A 22343-nucleotide genomic window follows, 5' to 3' on the forward strand; every position below is an offset into this window, starting at 1 on the left:
TATTAAACTTATTGCATAATATACTATTTTATTGGGTCCGAACATTTGCATAAAGAATGGCAACATCTATTAAATTAAATTTTTAGTTATTGATCTGACAAGAAACAAAAACAGATAGAGATATGCAATGCAAATTTTGACTAGGTGTGAAAGTTATGTAGATTTTTGAAAATTTGGTATGACAGTTAAATGTGCATTTGACTCACTAGTTTATTAGTTCATAGTATACTTTTTCTACGGCCGTTAGATTTTGGGTATATTTTTGCAACACGAATATATTCACTGACATGACCGTCAAATTGACAAACGTCAAAAATTCAAGGAGTGGGAAATATCTCCGACAACATCCGATTGCTCTCAAACCAGTGCCGTAAAATCCAGGAAATGTCGGAAGTGGCTCGGGTCCGTGGGAATCGAAACTGACGTGGTAAAGTGATGCTTCCCGCACGCTAATTACCGTAATTAGGCATTTTCCAGACGGGAGTAGAAAAAAATATTTGTTATCATCGTTTTATAAATAAAGTGAGTGGAAAGTACGTAACCGTTGAGAACCCAAAACCAAAAAATATATGTAAGATATTTCTCAAGGCGCGTACATAACTACTTATACTAACTACTTATACTAACCAAAACTAACCAAACTTAATGACCTATGAGACATAACTATCTAGAGACCTGTAAGATATATTGTTATCAAATATGGTGTGGCTGTCGCAGTATAGCACGATCTACTCAAATTGTAAATGGAACATTGCGGTCATTCTGTTTTTGAGCAAAATTCCAAATGTTCCACCTAAAATACATATGATTAATTTTCATTGATAGGACCGTGAAAGCAGCGAAATCAAAGTAAAGTAAGTATTGGTTAACCGTGTTTTACATGTATAGTAGCTAAATGCCAACGTAACGTCATGACAGGCCGTTAAACATGTCCATAGAATTTCCATGACCAAACTAATCAAAGCTGTTCAAGGTGGCCCTTGTGCATTTCTCATTTTTTCTTAATCCTAAGGATTATTTGTAAAAGCGTTAGGTCGCTGGTTTGAAATTAAGAATATAATACGACATCTACTGCCACCCTAATAAGTTAAGTAGTTTTTTTTTTAATTTCCTGTAAAATGAACGTATCTAGGTACTAAAATTAAGTAACTTAATTATATTAAAATAATTAAAAAAAAACTATTTCAAATCTATTCTAGGCTATTTCATACAGCACAAAGGCCAACATTCAACGAACAAGCTGAAACAAGCCACTTACCTGATTCCCCAAAAAAAATTAACAGAAAGATATTCAATTTAGCCCGAATCAGTTTAATCCAATGGGAAATGAGGCTGGGCGGAGCCTAAACAGGCAATCTGACAAATGATTGGATACGTGTTAACTACGCCGTCGATGTCATGGCAACGCATCGTTGGGCGCTAGTCTACGACTGACAATCGACGACTGAACAACGGCGAAGGGCTCAAAGTCCCGGTTACGGCTAATTAAAGGCCGGTTTTTGACGCGTCTTAATTGAACCGCAGTTTAAACCTGGTCGAATGGCGCGAAGATTATAGTGCGTTGTTAAATGATTTACTGCTTGTTAGATTAAAATCGTTGATCATAATCATGTCAGATCACGAGCTGGCCGACGATGACCACGAGATAAACGTTTTGGACACAGACTCTAGGTTGTCCCATAGTGACAGTGAAGCGAGGAGTGTCCGCAGCCGATGTAGCTCCCCAGAGACGGAATCGTCCCATACGTCGACGAAACCTGCTTTACCGTTCAGTATTTCCAATTTGTTAGGTAAAAATTTCGAACATAAACCCGAAAATGATCCGGCAAACTTCTACCAGAGTTCCGCGGCGATTTTCCAGAGTAGATCTGCCGCGACGTTAAGCGGACTCGTACCGTCCGGTTTTTATGGACAGGGTGTATTAAGGGTACCCGCTCATAGACCTATCGGTGGTTCGGGTAGTCCGCCTTCAGCGGGGGCGGTTTTTAATCCTTGGACTTTAAGTTTGGACCCCGTACTGCAGAGATCTGCTGCTGCTGCAGCTTTTGCTTCGCAAGTGGTGAAAGATAGACTTGCAGGTATGTCAATACAGCTAAATAGAATGTTTTTTTCTGAAATGTTTTTGATATTTTTTGGATTGATAATAAAAGACAATTTTCAATTGTTTTTGTTTTGTTAACGATATAATTTTTACACTGTGAACTATGTGGGCCTACACCTATTTTTAAATGTTTGACACAGCCCATTTTACTGTCAATTCTAACTATACTGATATCAATTGAAAGAGATTGAGAGAGGATGCAATTTTAATTGGATAAATGTAATACAGAATTCAAAATTTAAGTAAACTGAAGCATATTTTCGTCAAAATTAATCCCAACCTATAATTTAGTGTGTTCCGCTTCTTTGGTCTCTTCCGTATTTTTAATCAACAGGCCACAGACTAAATTCGAAGTTCGAGAAGTTAGTGCAGAACAGGACACTATCAAATAAACGTTGTCCACATTTGATGAAAGGTGTTCTATATTTTATCTTTGCTACATCTGATACCTGTTACCATAGACAAAGGTACAAAATGCTTCGATATCAAGTTATTTAAACATCAACTTGATTATCCTTGACATGAATAAAAATTTTATGAGTTTATGATGTATGCGTAACATGTTTGTTAACGTCTCTGAGTTGCTTTAGTTTCGTTTTATTCTAATCTACTGCTACTGATATCAAAGAGAGTTATTTAGCCCGAACAAAATCGACTTAAATGGTACGCAATCGCAATATTTTGAGAAAATGGGGAAAATCGTTTATAAATAAAATGAATAATAGTGACCCCGTCGGGAGAGACAACTATACTGGAGCTGAATCATAAGATAAAAACAAATAAACTGCAACGACAAGTCGATAGGCACACAGTAACGCTGATATTGACCTACTCTTTCTTGAGGCTTGCTGATCATTGCTAAACAAAGTACATTTTTAAATAATTTTTTTCTAGAATACTTTCCAATATCTGGTCAATCACTGAAAAATACTCCCGTTCATGATGATTCCCTTTTTGTACACGATAATTGATATTGATTACCCGAAATGGATTAGCCCAAATGGAAACACAACCTCCTATTTGTTTACATTAATGTTTAGTCCAATGCAAGAGGTTGTTTCCGAGACTGAAGCAAAATAGTTCTTAAACTTGTCACTTGTCATGGACAGATACAATATACAATCCAACTCCAAGCAGTTTGCTTACTGACAGGCAGAATTCGGATATTCTCTGTTCAGTTGAAAAATGAATTCAACAAAAATCAGTTTGCAGAATACAAATGTTCAAGATCTGGAGAACAGAGTGCTTAATTACAAATTACCGACAGCATAGTTGTTCTTCTGATTGCGTTCTGTTCCACTGCTGAAAGTTCTTTGAAAAAATAGCATAGTTATGATATAACAACCCGCTTTCTTTTTTTCTTTAATTGAATCATGAAGCGCACATGACAGGTTGAACACACCATTCAGGTATCGATCGCCGTTTTGTTTTTCGGAAAAACCGACAGGGGTTCGTATTAGCGCCATGCTAATTTAACTCGATGAAATTACCGCGCAATTCGTTTTTTATTTATATTTTGATTAGACATTAATAATAAGTGTTCATTTGCGTGTTTGAGTGTAATAAGTCTCGTCAGTATTGACCCGTTTACTCTTTATTACGAAAACGTTTCCACAAAATGGCCGTCTATAATGTAAACATTATAAACGATGATCGTTTGGCCAAGTATGGTAAAGGCGTTTGATTATTATGTGGTCACGATGTTGTTTTGTACGTATCCGGTTAATATTTTTGTCAGGCATTCATCTTCTCTTACCCATTGGTGTTATGAGTTCATAATTAGGTACTGACAAAAGACAAAATACTAGATGTGGCAAAATTAAACCAATATGTGTTTAATTAGTAACAAAACTACTATTTTACACAGAATCGCCAATTAATTTTTCGACTGTGCTCTTCTTTTATCTGCTGTTTCGCGTCGTACTTTAAGAGGTCTGACGGAATTGACAATCGAAACTCAGGCCAGAGCAGAAGTAATTTTAAGATTTTTCTTGGTTTTGTTGTTCTCTAGACCGTAATATTGTAGTTTTGTAGTTTTTGTAAATCTGAAGGTTAGAAGTGCGTGTAATGTTAGAAATGAGCGTTGAGTTGTACCCTATAGATATCATAGGATTTTTGATATGTGAGTGTTATTTAAATTATTCTTTTAGTTAGATTGTAACAAAATAAACGAGATTTTACAGTATTAAAGAACCAAAAAATTGTACTAAAGTAGCAATTCAGCTAGTGGAATTTGGCCAGAGGTCAGCCAGTCACTTGCCCGTATTGTATGCCTCTGGTAGGAACCAGAAATTTTTATTTAACAATATCTAGTGGGGTGTATAGGTACACTACCCACAACTATGACAGGGATAGGTCAAATAGTTTTAAAGAACGAAGAAAGAAATATTTTTTCACTCCCTACTCTAAAATACCCAATTATTCAGTGGAGGCTATTCACTTCGGTGGTTTGCGGTACTTTCGCATATTTTCAGTACTTACTTATAATGCAAAAGTGTATCCAAAATCTAATGGCCGTAGAAAAGCAACACTGCTTCATGCACTTCTTCAGTCATCTTTATCAAACTTGTTGTATAATCCTTAAATAAACCTGTACATTTTTAACGCCATCTTTTTCTACATTATCGCCTTTGTTGCACGTAAATCTGTTATTTGGTGGAAAATTTTAATTTGTAATAAATTAAGAAAATAAAAATATTATACGCCTATTATTACTTTTTAACATTTTATCAATATTTTAAAAAAGTTGATTGTCGTAAGCTGTATACGTTAAGTGTATTTCTGTGCGTTATTACTCGAATGGTTAAAAACTGCAATGTCCCATGGCACTGTATACATTTTAGTCTTTTCAAATGTTACTTCACAACGGTAAGATAAAACGCATCATTATAGGTGCAAATTATAATTGCAAAGTTTTTATCAAAGACGCAGCGCATGATCAAAGAAAGAGCTAACAGCGGCATTTATGCTTTATTATAAGCAAGACTAAATTAGTTGAGCAACATCGCTGGAACTGCAAAGATTTGCAAAATCTACCAACGACTATTATGTAATTCCCTGCTAAATTGCGTATATTCCCATCCAATTATTTTTCATTCGGAACATCAGAATATATAGGCTGATTCTTAATTCGATATATTTCTGTGATCGGAGGAGGTCTACACCAAAATATTATAATTTAGCTCAACACACTTCCTGCAAATGTCACTGGTGTCGTTTCAAAGTTTAAATTTTATTCTGAACTTTTCTCATTAATTGAGTAGTACAATAATAAAAATCGACAGTTTTTGAAATTTATCTGGACGTTGGTGCTATCTGCCGAGTTATATGGTTAAAACATGATGACAATCTGGAAAAATGTTCAAGTTTAAATAAATAAAATAAATATTTAAAAAATGAGAATGCACGGGGAGGAATAAAAAAAACAGTAGTTAATATTAACGATGTTGGTGATAGTAGTAAAAAAAATTGCAAATCAAATGTTGGAATTGTCGACCATCTACAATATGCTTTTTATAAAACTTCTGGATTCCTCCTGCATCGGTTTTTGTTGAGTCGAACTAGCTAGGGGCGGATCTAAATGAGGAGCATACACACCGTCTCAGATGACTGATTCCCATATTGGTGACAGGTAAAGACCTGAGTCGCAGTTAAGATTGTTAGGTTGCTTATAGATTTCTATAGACTCTCGAATTTTTCGTTGTTAGAAGAATTGATTACATGCAAGAATTTTATTTTTATCGAATAAAATGTTATGTTCGGTTTGGTGATTGTGTTTGGCAATTGCTGGTGAGTTTATTTGTCTTAATCTTAAGGTTCTTTTATGTTCTTTGTGCCGGTCTCTCCAATGTATTCTTTGCCGCATATGCATGGAATGCTGTAAAGTTCTGGCATCTCAAATGGAATTTTGTCTTTGACGGACCGAAGATGTTGTAAGATTTTTGGACAAGTGGTAAATCTGGGTATAAGGAAACCAGAAGATTTATAAAAAGAATTACAGTAGCCTGTGGAAGTTTCTTTGAAAAATTAACAAGCCTTTATGGAGAAGAAATCAAGCGCAAAAGCAGAAAGTTAGAAGAACACCGACTGGAACTGGTAAGATTACTCTGTACCTTTTTGTTACGTTCTAGAGACCATAACGACATCCCCGATTTTCATAGTTCGATAGTTCACAGCAAATATTTGGGTTATTTAAAATTGGATTATTTAAATTAAAGTAAGATTATTATGTTGGGACTTTTAGATAGATAATTCCATAATATGTATTTATTTTCTGGATCTTTTATTTTTATACCACCACCAAAAACCTCAGGGGTAAAATCCCATCATGTCAAAACCTCGTCCGCTTATAAAATTCTTGGAAAATCTAGTTTTGCTTTACTTCGCGAAAGAATTCCCCGTAAGGAAATATACTTAATAAGTGAGACTCTTCTGTCTACTTCTTGAAATTGCTTCAATCTTGTTCCCATCCGAGTTCGATACCCGTTCAAACATGATTCATGACAAAGATTTAAATCTCCGCTTATCTTCTATCCAGAATCACATTTAGAAATTTGAAAAACTAACGTCAACACTAGGGAAACCATCAAACTCTTCTTAACTACCAAACACTGTGATAAATGTATCATTGCACCAACTTTTGGAAACTGAAAAATCAGTTCTTTCAAAAGGTTCCAACTTTGTCTTTGCCCCACGTATAATCCCAAAAGAGGAAATCATTTCCAATGTCGAGTCAATTATCCTAAACAAACTTCCATCTGGAACATCTAATAAAATTCGATTTGAAAAAGTCAAAACCCCGTAAATCTAATAATGCAAAGCCTGAACGCATTGCCCTAAAATCTCTAACATTTAATCCCGACATCGTTATCCTATGGAACGCAACCTAAATCTATCATTAAAGGTTCTGCTTTATCTGACTCCGTGAAAAAATCTGTCGCCGCTTATGATTCTAAAATTCCTCGTCTCTACGGGCTCCCAAAGATTCACAAACTAGGATTACCTTCGACGTATTGTCAGCGCCATTAGTGCTACAACATATTCTCTAGTAAAATATCTAGCTTCCTTATTAAAACCTTTTACAGGGACAACAAACAGTTTCGTATTTAATTCCTTTCACTTCATTGCTCAAATAAAAAGTATTAAAATAGATACACAAGATATTCTGGTTAGTTTCGACGTACGACGTTCAGACTCTTTACTAAAGTTCCTATTCCTGAACCTCTCCCCACCATTTCAGATATATTAAAATCCAAGAATCTGGAACCAAACCTTCCCCAACTTCATTGAAAAATGCTGGAACATATTTTGCTTATTACGGTCAATTTTTTGAACAAACGTCGGGAACAGCTATGGGTTCTCTATTATCACCAGGCATCGCGAATATATTTATGGGAGCCTTTGAGTAGAAACCTCTCGAAACCTTCCATCTAAAACCAAAATTATGGAAAAGCTACGTCGATGATACTTTTGTTATTTGGCCTCATGGTCAAGAATCCTTAGTAGATTTTCTCAGACATTTAAACTCTATACGCCCATACACATACGTCTTGCCATTGAGTTAGAAACTAATAACAATCTCTTAGATATTCTTATCAATAGAAAATCAGACCTAACATTGGCATCTGTATATGCGGCAAAGAATACATTGGAGAGACCGGACGAAAAATATCAACTAGGCTCAAAGGACATAAAAAAGCCTTAAGACTAAGAAAAAGAAACTCATCAGCAATAGCCGAACACAAAAGCAGGTACAGAGTAAAATGCTAACCAGTTTCAGTCAAGCTTTGAAGAAGCCAACAGAATGATTGGCGAAACGTCAGGAAGTTACACTCAGCAAAAACCGACGCAGGAGGAATCCGGAAGTTTTGTAAAAAGTATTACAGTAGCCTGTGGAAGTTTCTTTGAAAAATTACCCCAATATGTTTTACACTCAAACTAATGATGTCGCTACGTTCTTCTAAGTAGCCTTGTTTAGCAGTTTGCGTACATGTTGCTTACTATTTGTTCATTTTTATTAGTTGGTAATCACAAAATACGGGTAGTCATTTTTCTCATAGTGAAGTGAGTTTTTGCTCAAACAAATTTGAGTGGACTTGCGACTTCCCGAAAATATATACAACTATACTCAAATCGAAGGCAACCTAAACTTAAACATTTTAGAAATCTTTACAACCTTTTAGGTGCAATAGGATGGATCATTTTGCCAAAAAAAAATGGTGCTCCAAAAACCATCATCGTAGATGCTGCTATGTGCTTGGTGTGGTGTAATTTATAATTTGTAATAACCTCTTACTTAAACTTCCTTCAGTACTATTTAACATTTGATTTCAATTTCCTTTATTACTGTTAGCAATATTGTTATTCTTAAATATTGGTATTTAGTTAAAAAAAAACTTGATTATTTTAAATGGAAATAAGTGAAAAAGCAAGATCGAACGACCAAATAACTTTCAAAATACTATAAAAAATTTCTCCATTAAGGAGGAAGTCGAGAATAAATTTTTGAACGAATCAGCGACATTTGTATGAGGCATAATAATCATAATTTGGTGTCTACTATTTCCAGTTTAGAGTAAATTTTACCTAAATAATGCATTTTACTTAAAAACGCAGACCTTAACGTTTTAAACGGTTATTCTCAACGAATTTACTCTACCATCTTGTCACCTACAAACTAGATTATGTACCCAACTTCCATTAAAAAAAAATCGAAAATATTAAATCATAATAACATATCACCTAAACCACCGATTACAATAGAGTAACCATAGATTACCACAGTTTTCTAAAACTTTCTTTTAACTATAGTTCTGTTTAACAAGTGGTTAGATGACAGAGAATGGCAACGTCATGTTGCCTCAATATTTTTTTGTCCTCATATAGTTATATGCACACAATAGAAGCAAAATTCGTATTCCCGGTAAGCATCGGCAGCATTACCGCACAATAACCATAGATAAACGAAATGTCTGCATATCCCGAGTGTGGGCGTATGCGGTAACATCAACAATGAAAAGTTAACTTGAACCTTGCAATACGTCACTGCTTGCCAAACAATTCAAATGTTCTAGTATGGGCCTTAAATTAAGCACTTTTGTTATCTTATTGGAATACAATGAATAAGTTTAACGAAATGTTGAATAGGGATTGAGATTTTTGAAAAAATAACCGATAAGAAATTCTGTTATCTTTTCTATTCACATTTATATTCAAGACGCCGGAGCAATATTTTTTTCCATAGGTCTAACAGTCAGTCTTTGGTGTTTTTATTGGCATCAAAATTATTCGGACTTATTTTGAGCGGTTTCATTGAAACTTTGCCTCTATCGTTGTAGTTTTCGCCCATATCTTTTCAGTCGCATGGGTTATACCTACACGATGGATGAGCGAAGTCCATCTCCGTACTAATTTCCATGGCGTTTTCATAATGAAGTATACATTATTAATGTCTCATAATGGATATCAATTATTCAAGTCTAGTTAGCAAATACCATACACAGAATCGCAGTAGCTAAAGTCACTTATGTTTTCGAAGACTGCGTGTTTGCTTATTATACAGGGTGAGACCAGACTTCAGAAAGGTGGACATAAGTGATAGGATGTAAGAAAATGCTTTAGTTTTCAAGATGCAAGTTGTTAAATTTAAAAAAAAAGTTGAGCATATCTCACAGGAATTCTGGTGAAGATAAAACATAGAATCCAAATAGCACAAATTCTTTTTTAAAAGAAACATTTTATAAATAAAAAACATTTAGCATTAGATGACATATGCCCATCGTATTCGCATTCGAAAACTTTGTACCGACACCATTTTTCTCGTTACTTCTATCTTTACATTGATGAAAATTCAGTTTTATCCAATTACAACCAGGTAGCAAAACGACTGCCTTGGAGTTGGTTTGTAGCGTTATTTTTTTAGTAACGAAATATGACTGAACTGAAAGCTTGATTTTCAAACTAATCTAATGTTAGAGTCATCCAAGAAATAGTCAAATACTGCAAAATGACTTGTTATAATTGATTCGCCTTGTTGAATACCTGTAACATATAGAATATTATTTGGAAATGACATAGATTAACAGAAATTCCTTATAAATTGACATTTTTGAGTATCAAAAACTATTAAATCATTAATGCAAATTATATTGTTTGTGTAATGGCATTACATCGTTACACCACTAAAAAGTGTTAAAAATTCGCACAGCCTAATTACTGGCGCATTACGATCAATTAACAACACCGTTGCGAGTCCTGGCATTTGGTGACAAAACATAGATAAAATTAGCAACACACAAACTGCTTGTTTTATGTACTTTATCCAGTCGCACTGTTTTTGTATATCTCATTAAGCTGTAAATAATTGTTATCGTCCTGATATAGGTACATAATGGACGAAGTGATCGAATTATTATATAAGCGGTAATTTATACAGCGGCGGCGTGTTGTGAGTCGAAAAATGACAAATTATAGGTAACTTATTTTGTTGCGAAAATAAGTCGGCAAATTAATTGAGTTGCTGACACTACAAAAAACACTTTTCGCTTACTTTTTTTAATCCTACCGTCAACTTTTATTTAGAAGTGAAAGGACAGTATAATGTTACTGGTGACAAAATTATAACAAGATCAACTTACTGTAAATTTTATATGTGTCTTGATTTTTGATATCGATTGTTTTAGCTAACTACTATCAAACGCGGCGAAGGAAAACAACATTAAATATTATCTCCATCTTAATTCAAAGTTTATTGAGCTGTTAGGGCTATATAAAAATATTCTTCTACTCCCTACTCTAAAATATCCAGTTATGCACTGTTTAAATGTGCGGAAAGTGGCACTTTACAATTTCAACTCCATTAACCACTGTCGCGAATCACTTCGGACGTTTTCTCAATTTTGGCAGGGTGTTTTCGATGGATTTTAGTCACTGGAATTTGAACGTTTATGAGTTCTGATGGTCACGTCGCACGTGCAGCTAACCAAAACCTGTTGCATAATGTACAGTGTTACCAGTGACATTTACATTTATTTTGGATTTAGCTTTCAACGCACAACAACGGCCTACTTGAATTGGTTTCTTAAAGTTCGATTGAAAAAAAGGCTACCTTGCTTCAATGACATCATAAAAAATGAAATATCCTCAAACGTATAATGTAACTACCTATATACTGTGTGTCCTAATACTGCTTTTTATATCACATGTCCCAAATGTGAACATTTAATTGCAACACTGTCGTTGATAACGACAGTTTTGAAGCTATTATTTTGAACATGCATATTTCTATTTCTATCTTTGATTTTAAGTTGTAACCCTTCACGTTTCTCTAACAAAAAACTATACTACTATAGGATATTATGCAATAAGTGCGGTAAACGGCATTTGAATCACAAGTTTATTTTACTCGAGCGGAGCGAGTGTTTAATAAACGAGTGAGTTCAAAAGTTTACCGAACGTGTTGCATACTATACTTTTTCTACGACCGTTAGTTTTTGGGTACATTTTCGTAAAACAACACAAATACATTCACTGACATGACCGTCAGAATTGGCAAACGTCAAAATTCAAAGCGTGGGAAATATCTCCGAAAACATCCGATTGCTCCCAAATCCGTGCGGTAAAATCCCGGAAATGTCCGAAGTGGCTCGGATCCGTGGGAAACGAAACTGACGTGGTAAAGTGACGCTTCCACACGCTAGATCGGTCGGTAATTAGGTATTTTACAGACGGGAGTAGAAAAAATAATTTATGGTTAAAGTTCCATAGAAACGGATTGAGTAGGTCTTATTCACGCAACGCTGTCTAAATATCAATCAGAAAGTTTACGCCTGCTTTATAGATTACAATAAGACGTTTGATAAAATGAGGCATGACAAGCTAGTAGAAGTGCTAAACCAAAATGTTAATGTATCAAAAAATGGCACTCTTCAATTACAGATATCTTATTGCTGAGGCTGATTATTGTTCCGAAATCCAAATCGGCATAGCGAAAGCTCGTTCAGTTTTTGTCAAAATGAAAAACATGCTCTGCAGCCGCCACCTGGGTCTAATATGGCGTAGAAACTTGGACCCTGAACAGAATATACGAAAGAAAAGTAAAGGCATTTGAGATGCTGACCTACAGAAGAATGCGCAGAATATGAAAGGGTGGGACAGACAACCAACGCAGCACTACTTACCAGCATTGCCATAATGTTAGCAAACTTTTGATAATAAAGAAGCAACAGGAAGACGAATACTTGAACTTCTTGCATCAAAAATGAACTGGTTGCTTACTAATTACTACATACTGATGGTCAATTTTATTCTATTGAAACAGATTTAGATATAGGAATTGTTCATAAAGAATAGAAGTTGTTAAAGATGTTGTCCCATATATTTGGGACAGTTCTCAGCTCTGACTGTTGTATTTACATTTAGAAACATTACTTTTCTACTGTTCGCGGGACTCCGTGTATATAATCTATTTTTTTTTCTCGTGGCAGCCGCTATGTAAAGCGCACTATCAGGGCACTATATATAAATGACAAATTGTGATGTACAACTGCAATTTTATCACAAGCGCTTACTCAGAAAAGGCTAGCAATGTGATGGCCAGCTCGCGCCTGCCTACATTATTAATGGACGAAATTGATTCGCCTGGTGTCCAAAACAAGCCAAAACAATACCTACCAAAATGACCAGGTTTCTGTCTGGCGGCAGATGAATAGAAAGATAATTTAGGCGTTTGGATATGTCAATATTGATTTCCTCATAGATGGATATAGTGCTCAAATGGCATACAACATAAACATACTCGCAATACAACGTAGACTTATATGCAGGACTGATCACATGACGGTCTAGAAAGTGAAGTTTACTGTTAGATAGTTTCTTGGATAAACAAGTCATTATTTTGTAGTCAGGTCAGGTCAACAGGATATTTCATGTTGAAATTTTTAATATCTCCACTGTCAAAGGGATGTAATTATATTAATAATAAAACGTTGAAAAAAATTGACGACAAAAACGTGACAATCATTTCCATAATAAACTTCAGTTTACTTGCACACGTTTCGCACGCCAATGACTTTTATATCACAAATAACTAATAACTACAAGTTATTATTGTTTATTACTACAGAATTACGGATTGTCAGATGGTAATCTAAAAAAATCCCATTATAGCGACTGTTCCCATTGGCTGATTTCTTAATGACGTTTTTACGTGTGGTTAATGTACCAAAGCTGAAATGGCCATTTTTATTATAGAATTCAACATGGAGGATAATTACAGAGGAGGTAAGAGGTTGTGTACTGCAGACGACGCTCATATACGACCCCAACTCACGGCACTTTTGTATCGCGTTTGATATACACGTTCTTTAATTTAGTATGAGTTATTAACCAGACCCGTTTTGATGGAATTGAGTTGTTTTATGTGGATTGCCTATTCAGCTATTCCAGTTCGAAGCTCACAACAATTTGTTTGACGACTGCTCATTGTTAACTATACGATGATGTTATTTTTTTAGGAAAATCATTGTTTTGGGAAAAAACGTTACTTTGGCCCGTAATGTAGTGCCTACATATATATATATATATATATATATATATATATATATATATATATATATATATATATATATATATATATATATATATATATATATATATATATATATATATATATATATATATATATGGGAATCCTACGATTAACCGTCAGTCAAGTCAGACTAGAAGGTACACGCCGTTCGAGGTTTACCAGGGAAAGGTCGACAGCCAATGTGGCTATTGATCGTTTAAATGCGTGATTTATGATATACGAAATTGTGCTGATTTGCTGTTTATTCGGCAAACCCTAGCCTAGTTAATCGCGAACCGTTAGTTTATATGTTATTTCATAATTTTTCTGACTTTATACTTTGCATATAGAATTAAAAATATCCCCATACAAAATGTTTGGGTGCAAAATAAATGGCACCTCCCTTTAGCCACGCCCCTGTACAAAATATTAACAGTTATTTCAATCATCCAACTAGTAGTCGAAATTTAAAAAATATTTATATAATTATAATATTTAACTCTATTCCGCCACGATTAACAAACGCGAGAATACCATCCGTGACTAAAATTACCAATAATATCCGATATGTATCGCGGGCGTGGGTAACGAAGCTTAGATCTTAAGGTGACATTTCACTAACTAAACACTAAAGTTATTTTTTGTTATTTTGTTTTCCCTAAAGATTATCGGAACATTTTTTTTAACACTTACTAATCGTAATTTCTCTTACAACAAAAACAATCAGTATACACAGTCAGAGTCGAAAGTATCAGTCAATCCGTTAATGACCGATTCTATTCTTTGTGTGAAAATATTGGTGACTTCTATTATGGCATTTTTTATTTTTGTTCACTTTTAAAGACAACATTTTTATTTAGTAATCTCGCAGTTTCTTACATATTTTGTCGAAACTTGATATGCATTAATATAAATTTTGTAAATTAGAACGAAATACTTGCAGAGGGAGTCTCGTGTACCCTATTACCCCTAAAACTTTCTCAATAGACGCCTTATATTCTTATTTCTTTTTTCAGAATCCCTTAATTACCATTTTTTCTATCTCGCTTATTTTTGAATTGAAGTTTTTGAGATATGTTATCAACTAGTATTATTAATTTTTAACAACTGCAAATAACTTTTCAAACTATTTCAAGACAGACAAAAATAAATTTACGTGCCTAGCTCCTTATTCGTCTTTTTTTCAAACAATATCAGAAACCTAGTTGTAACTGATTCTTGGTAGATATTTTAAAATGCCTTTCTCCGGGTTTTTAAATTTAATGGTAGTATGCTTAATTTTTATACTTGACAATAATAAAAGATTCTGATCTTTTATTATTGTCAATTATGACTCCCAAATTATGTAAAGTAAAGCGTGTATTCAAAGAAATATACTTTTTCTACTCCTTATTTTAAAATAGCCAATTATGAAGCGAAGGATGATGGATGAAGCGGAAGTCTCACTTTAAAACAGCAGCTTTGTATCCCAATAAGCTTTTAGTCATGGTAATTTGACGTTTGTCAATTCTGACGGTCAAGTCACTCAGCAAATATTTTCTTGCTATTTTGCAAAAATGAACACAAAAACTAATTTTTACACAAAGAATTAACGGGTTGATCCATCTTTTAGATTCATCTTGTTTCAGTAAATCCTCAAACTATAACTAGTTCTAGAGATATGATACCACCACATCGATAAACAAAAAAAAAAACACTTAAAACTAGTCCCATATTTTCAATTATTTTATACAGGTACAAACCGCACACAGAGGTCGTACCTACGCGCAAGACAAAGTGAGCTATTCAAACGCGTTTAAAGGAGACATTATATACGCCAAAGGGGCTATTAAAAGGCCATCATTATCAAACGAGAATTAATCATGTCTTCCTTAAAATGCCCATAAAAACAATACAAAACCAAAACCGAACTGAAAGCACTTAATCAGTTTGTTAATGCAAAACAACGTAATGCTTTCAGTGACGATAAAAACGGACCAGCGCGCTTTCAGTGCCCAACACTTTTACGAACCCATGTTTATGGCTACGGAGAAATCGCGTTACAATTAAATTGTTTAAATTCCGCACTGAAGTGTGTGTTTAATTAAACTTGGTAAATTTTTAAAAAGCCTTACGAAGCTTATTTAATGGGTTAGAAGGACCTCTCTTTTATTCAACATTCTTCTTTAGCACACTAAAATAGAAATAATAGAACTTATGTAAACTATGGTCCGAAGTTCTACAAGCTCTTTGTGTTTCAGATACAAGTTTTTGGAAATATTTTCGAAAGCCGTGAAATATATAAATAAGACTTGCTAAATTTGCTACAATCTTACTACAATACGGTTGTCGATTGACTATAAATTCAAAATCTGAAGTTTTATTGCAGTCTTGTTATTTCAATGTAAATCGGTCCTTACAAAATGCAACATTCAATAGCTTTCAGAAGCTAAGAAACTACTTGTCAATTTTCTTTTGCCTTGGAGGTTATTGCTCTGGCAATGACCTAAATTTAATGGAAACATCGTCAATTAACTCAGTTCTCAAAAATCCTTTTACTGGCTTGAAACCAATTGAATCATTAACAAATAAATGTGAGAAATGTATTGTAAGGCTGTATGCTGAAGAAAATGGACTCTATTTTATTGGGCGAGTGAATTTCAAACGCCCAACTTTTGGCTTTGGCTAAAGTCGTACTGCGCCAACGCAACCCGATGTTGTACGGGTCCAGGACGTTCCAGATCAGGCAGGGATCGAACGCTATTTTACTCCAGTTTCGGAGTCGATTTTAATATTTATCGACTCAATTCTTTTTACGTGCGTACCGGCGAGGTTGCAAGTTGCAACCTGAATATCCCCGATCTTCACTCTTTCCGCCTTTTTGTGGGCATGCTCCTTCTTCTCGTCTCTTGCTTCCGAAGGCATGTTCGGACTTATAAAACTTCAAAGTTTTGCTATAATTGAGACAAATACATTCTTTCTCGCATTTTCTCCTCGCTGTCCGCTTCATTTGTGTGTACCACATCTTTGATACGACTCCAAAAAAAATAATTTAATGTAGTTAATTCCGGGGATGGAGATGGCCAACTTGCCCAATTTATCTTCCAGAAAATCGCTCTAGCTAATTTCTTAGTAACCGCAACTCCATAATGGGCAGAAGTATTCAGTGAAAGATCATCTAAAAATATCTTGAAGGTGCCTCTTTAAAAAGTATAATAATATTTACTGAATTGCATCCAATTTCAACCGGACGAACAAGTGTACCCTTGACTATTGCCTCTCATGTATCAAAGCTTGTAGTAGAGTTCTGGAAAGGCCGAGAAATCTGACGAGAAGAGTAGAATCACCAAAGGATGCATCCGAATTGTTAGCGTCCAGACTTCGTGACAAGCATTTACTGCCACTTGGCGTCAGATCAAGCTATAACCGGGATTGCGAAAAAGAGTTTCGATATTTTACTCAGGAACGACCGCTAGTGTATTGCAACAAAATTCCTGACATAGTTTCAAAATTCGCTACATTTTAAAGAAACGTATGAATATTTAGGATTTCATTTGAAGAAAATAAACTACCAAACACATCGGTGGGTGCGTTGTGGTGACCTTAACCTGAACAAACAAACAAGAACAAACCTGGCAGCACAATTGTATTGAGAGCTTAGTTGACTCCAAAAAAGGTTTACTGCCTTCTCTTCATATCGAAGTTATCTTGATGAAGCAATTTGTTAAAGCCCTAGACAAAAATGGACAGTGCTTTAAATGTATTATGTAACGACGAGGATTTTCAAAACACAATGATCAATGACAATGTGAAAATTGTACAAAAACATCTGTCAAAAAGTTTAATTTTGTAGAAATAAAACCGATATTTTAAAAAATTATAATTGCAGCCAAAATGAATGGAAAGTAGAGTACCAAATTTGACGTTTTATACTGCCCATTCTACTAATTTTTTTTTGTCAAAACTATGGACTTTTTGAAGCTTCTCTGAGGCAACCTGTATAAGCTTCAACCTTAACAAGTACATTGTATTTGCATTTATGAGATATTGACAAATATCTAAGTGCCTCGAACTTTTAAGTTTTGGACTTTGGTTTGGCTGAATAATCCTACAGTGTTTTTCAGTCAGGATCAGGCAATTGAAGCTCTGTCGAGTGAAAAAACTTTAAACGAGTTTCAGAAGAACATACGACATGGGTATCGCGTGGCTTATATTCCTGCCATTCTCCTTAAATAGTTAAAAGGCGCCGGCAAGCCGACAAAGCGCGTGTAACCGCCGCGAGATCAATACATATTACAATATACGACGCCGAGTCGCTTTAAATCCAACGACACGGCTTTTCTCGCGACGGGAACTTTTAAAGTGAGCTTCCTCCGGGGACAAAATGGCGTCCGGAGCCGAGCGCAAGCACCACCCCGCCATCGGCTAAAGTAATTCACTCTGTTGAATATTCCAAACATTATATTAAGATTCACTAAAGTTATGGCTCGCGGTAGCGGATGCGATGTAAAAGAGGCGTTTTATATACAAAGTTACGGTCTGAGCGGAGATACATCGGCCGTTTTTACGGAATTGGATGCGATTGCTTTCGGGTTCGATGGCGAAGAGGTTGAATGCAAAATGCGTCGATGTGATGGGATGTACGTTTAGAGTACTTCATTAATGGAGCTATTAAAATTGGCGATGTGAAAAATGTTCGTAACGTCACGGGAAAAATTCGTAATATTAATGATGATAAGGAATGGATATCTTTTGGGCAAATTTATCGCATTCTTATCAATTCCTTAACACCGAAAGGGAGACTAATTTTTTTTTATTAATTAAAGATATTATCGTTAATCATTATCAACGCCATGTTATAATTAGCGTGCGAAATTAGGTAAAATTCTATTTCTTCCGGTTTTCTGCATTTCTGTTTTTTTTTGTGTTTCTACGAATATTTAGAATAAGTATTACGGCTTTTCGGGTTTCCTTTGGGTACAGCAATATTAGACTGAACAGCTTATTAGAATTATCTACAGGGTGGGCTATTTTTTGAAGGTTTTGTGTATTTGTAACAGCTATAGCCAACGAGTAGACAAGCCCTGCGCTTGTTTTTTGATAACAGTTCAAATATGAAAAACTCATCTTGATACGTGTGTAGGTTTTGAGCGACGAGGAGGAAAACTTTCAAAAGGTTTTGGCAGGTGGCAAAGTACTATATTTCCCTTAGTTATTACTATTTTGAGAAAACATTTTAAAAGATGTTGCATAAGATCAAAAGATAGAAAATTATTGTCGTTCATGCCATAAAAGCGCGGAAATACAAAAATAAATATTTTTGTATATTGCAATTCCCACAATAAATAAATAAATAAATAAATAAATAAATATATATATATATATATATATATATATATATATATATATATATATATATATATATATATATATATATATATATATATATATATATATATATTCTCACGTATTGATTCACGGATGGAAAAATGTGATGACACTATATTCCGGGATATCATCCGTTCGCTCGTTGAACTCCGACTGGAATCCTGCATCCGACTGGAATCCTGCAAATCTTGCATCCGACTGGAATCCTGCAGACGTTTCGCCAAAATCTCACTTGGCATCTTCAATGCTCGCGCTCCGAGTGTTCGAAGTGTTTTCGGAGCGCGAGCATTGAAGATGCCAAGTGAGATTTTGGCGAAACGTCTGCAGGATTCCAGTCGGATGCAAGATTTGCAGGATTCCAGTCGATATATATATATATATATATATATATATATATATATATATATATATATATATATATATATATATATATATATATATATATATATATATATATATATATATATATATATATATATATATATATATATATATATATATATATATATATATATATATATATATATATATATATATATATATATATATATATATATATATATATATTATATATATATATATATATATATATATATATATATATATATATATATATATATATATATATATATATATATACATATGATGACACTATATTCCGGGATATCATCCGTTCGCTCGTTGAACTCCGACTGGAATCCTGCATCCGACTGGAATCCTGCAAATCTTGCATCCGACTGGAATCCTGCAGACGTTTCGCCAAAATCTCACTTGGCATCTTCAATGCTCGCGCTCCGAAAACACTTCGAACACTTCGGAGCGCGAGCATTGAAGATGCCAAGTGAGATTTTGGCGAAACGTCTGCAGGATTCCAGTCGGATGCAAGATTTGCAGGATTCCAGTCGGATGCAGGATTCCAGTCGGAGTTCAACGAGCGAACGGATGATATCCCGGAATATAGTGTCATCACATTTTTCCATCCGTGAACCAATACGTGAGAATATATATATATATATATATATATATATATATATATATATATATATATATATATATATATATATATATAGGAAATATTAAAAGCATCTTTCCCTATGATCTCCTATATATTTCGATCTGTTGCCTTTCTATTATTGAAAATACACCGTTGTATAGTCAAATGTATCACTAAGAGTAGTAAAGCGCCCGAATAAGTATTTTTTACAGGAAGTTTTCTACGCTCCCACCAAGTTGACTAACTTTAAATTAATTTTTCTCTGTATTTATTTTTTCTAATTTTACCCACTTTAACTACTCTTGATTCAAGTTTCTCTGCTATATTCGTGTTAAAATTGTTAAACTGATAAAGGCATCGGTTAAATATGGAAATCATAATTATTTTAGTAAAAATGAGACGGCCATGAGTTTAAATTACAATTGCTAATCACCGTCCATTAAACTAGAAAATTATAAATTTTCAAATTATCCATTTTTAAGATATTACTTTTTCAAATAAATCAATAAAGCCAAATTTTTATTATTATTTTGGGAATTACAAGAAAATATTTAAAACGCTAGACTGATAAGCTAGACTCCCTCCTGTTGGAGTAGGTATTTTGTAGACAGTGGTATTGTTGTTTTGAAGGAAAATTTTGTAGATGTAATAAGTTAGGCGACGATGATCATTTCGATTTAACTTTTTGTTATTTTAAAAGGCTCATGTCCATGAAAGATATAACATTTCAATAAATTTGAAAGAGGGGTAAAAAAAACGCTTTTTAATTTAGTCACCTTTTAAAAATTTGTTTTGTGAAGAATATATTGAACTATCAAACTTTAACACTACACTTATGTATTGATCCAAAAAAGTTACTTCGGATTTTTGTAATTTTCTACTATGCTATACACCACGGTTTTATTTTTGTTTAATTTTGTAGGTGTCCTTATAATTCTAATTTTAAAAAACTTGAGACAACGAGCAATGAATTTATAACTGATTGATTGATTTTATTTTTAGTTTTCATAATACCTTTAGTCTTCAGCCTCTGGCATTTTTTTTAGCTGCATTGATTAACGCAAAGTGCGTTTTTACGACCTAAAATAAATAAATAAAAATATTTATTTTTCAATGAATCTAGCTTGTTGAGCTAGCTGACAAGGGCTGATGCTTGTCGGTCGATCAGCTAAACTTCTAGACACTAGGAACGAATTAACAAAAATTATGAATCATTTCTGAAGGTCCAAATCTGCCAATATTTTGCGGGATTAATTTAAAACTTTAACAAATAATGTAGTTCTTCTAAATGTCTATATTCGCTAATTCAGCCGCTTCTATTTTGTGTTTTTCTAAACTAATTTCCCTAACCTCAACCTCAACCTCAAACTGACCACCACCCCAACCGTCAGAACTAAAGGACCGATTTTGGTATTTGTGGACGCTGCATGTATTCCATGTATCAAATTTAATATTACGTTAATTACAATTATGGTTGTGCAAGTTTTTATGGCTATCTCAAGCAATCAGATCATATCAACCACACTAATGCCTCTGTCAAGACGAAGTTAATGAATTGGATAAAATATACACACATCAAAATCCAAAATCAATTTTTCTTCTTAAAATGCCATGCAAATTGCTGCATAGGCGTCCTCCGTACTCTTAACATATTATTCCATTCACTGCAGCGTACTGAAGCGACTGAGAGTTGTCTCCATTTTAGATAATTCCCTGCAGTCTTAGGCGCTGAAAGCCATACCACTCTTCACTCACAATGTATCGGAAATCTTTTATTTTTTAATGTGTTCGAAAAGTTGTCGATTCCAATCCGGTCATCCCAAGCGCATACTCATTTCCAACAAGATCCGTTCACGATATTTATGCATCCGTCTTAGCATTCACATCTCCAATGCTTCAACTCGATGGATAGACCTAACTTTAAGCATCACTTCCATTCCGTACAGAAGAACCGACCAAACTTAACACAAAATAAATTACTTAACGTTAATTTTTCAAAGAAACTTGCACAGGCTACTTACTACTTTTTAATACTTAATACTTTTTACAAAACTTCTGGGTTTTTGTTTAGTCGAACTTGGTGACAGGTAAAGACCTGAGTCGCGGTTAAGATTGTTAGGTTGCTTGTAGATTTCTATAGATTCTCGGATTACATGATTGATTACATACAAGAATTTTAGTTTTATGGAGTAAAATTTTATGTCCGGTTTCGTGATTGTGTTCGGCAACTGCTGATGAGTTTATTTGTCTTATTTTTTAAAACACTTTCATGTTCTTTGAGCCCAGTTGATATTTTACATCCGGTCTTTCCAATG

At 34.2% G+C, this 22343-nt stretch overlaps 1 protein-coding gene across 2 annotated transcripts in view; it reads left to right on the forward strand.

Annotated features, from left to right (window-relative positions):
• The first annotated feature begins 1444 nt into the window (after positions 1-1444).
• The window catches only part of LOC132703138 (T-cell leukemia homeobox protein 3), a 52869-nt gene continuing 31970 nt past the window's right edge, over positions 1445-22343 (forward strand). For both annotated transcript variants that reach the window (XM_060672231.1, XM_060672232.1), the window contains exon 1: positions 1445-2078. In XM_060672231.1, coding sequence (XP_060528214.1) covers positions 1610-2078 — 469 coding nt within the window. In that variant the 5' untranslated portion in view covers positions 1445-1609. The remainder of the gene's footprint in view (positions 2079-22343) is intronic.

Source organism: Cylas formicarius, unplaced genomic scaffold, assembly GCF_029955315.1.
Source record: "Cylas formicarius isolate icCylForm1 unplaced genomic scaffold, icCylForm1.1 PGA_scaffold_6__28_contigs__length_40554024, whole genome shotgun sequence".
Taxonomy (NCBI): Eukaryota; Metazoa; Arthropoda; class Insecta; order Coleoptera; family Brentidae; genus Cylas; species Cylas formicarius.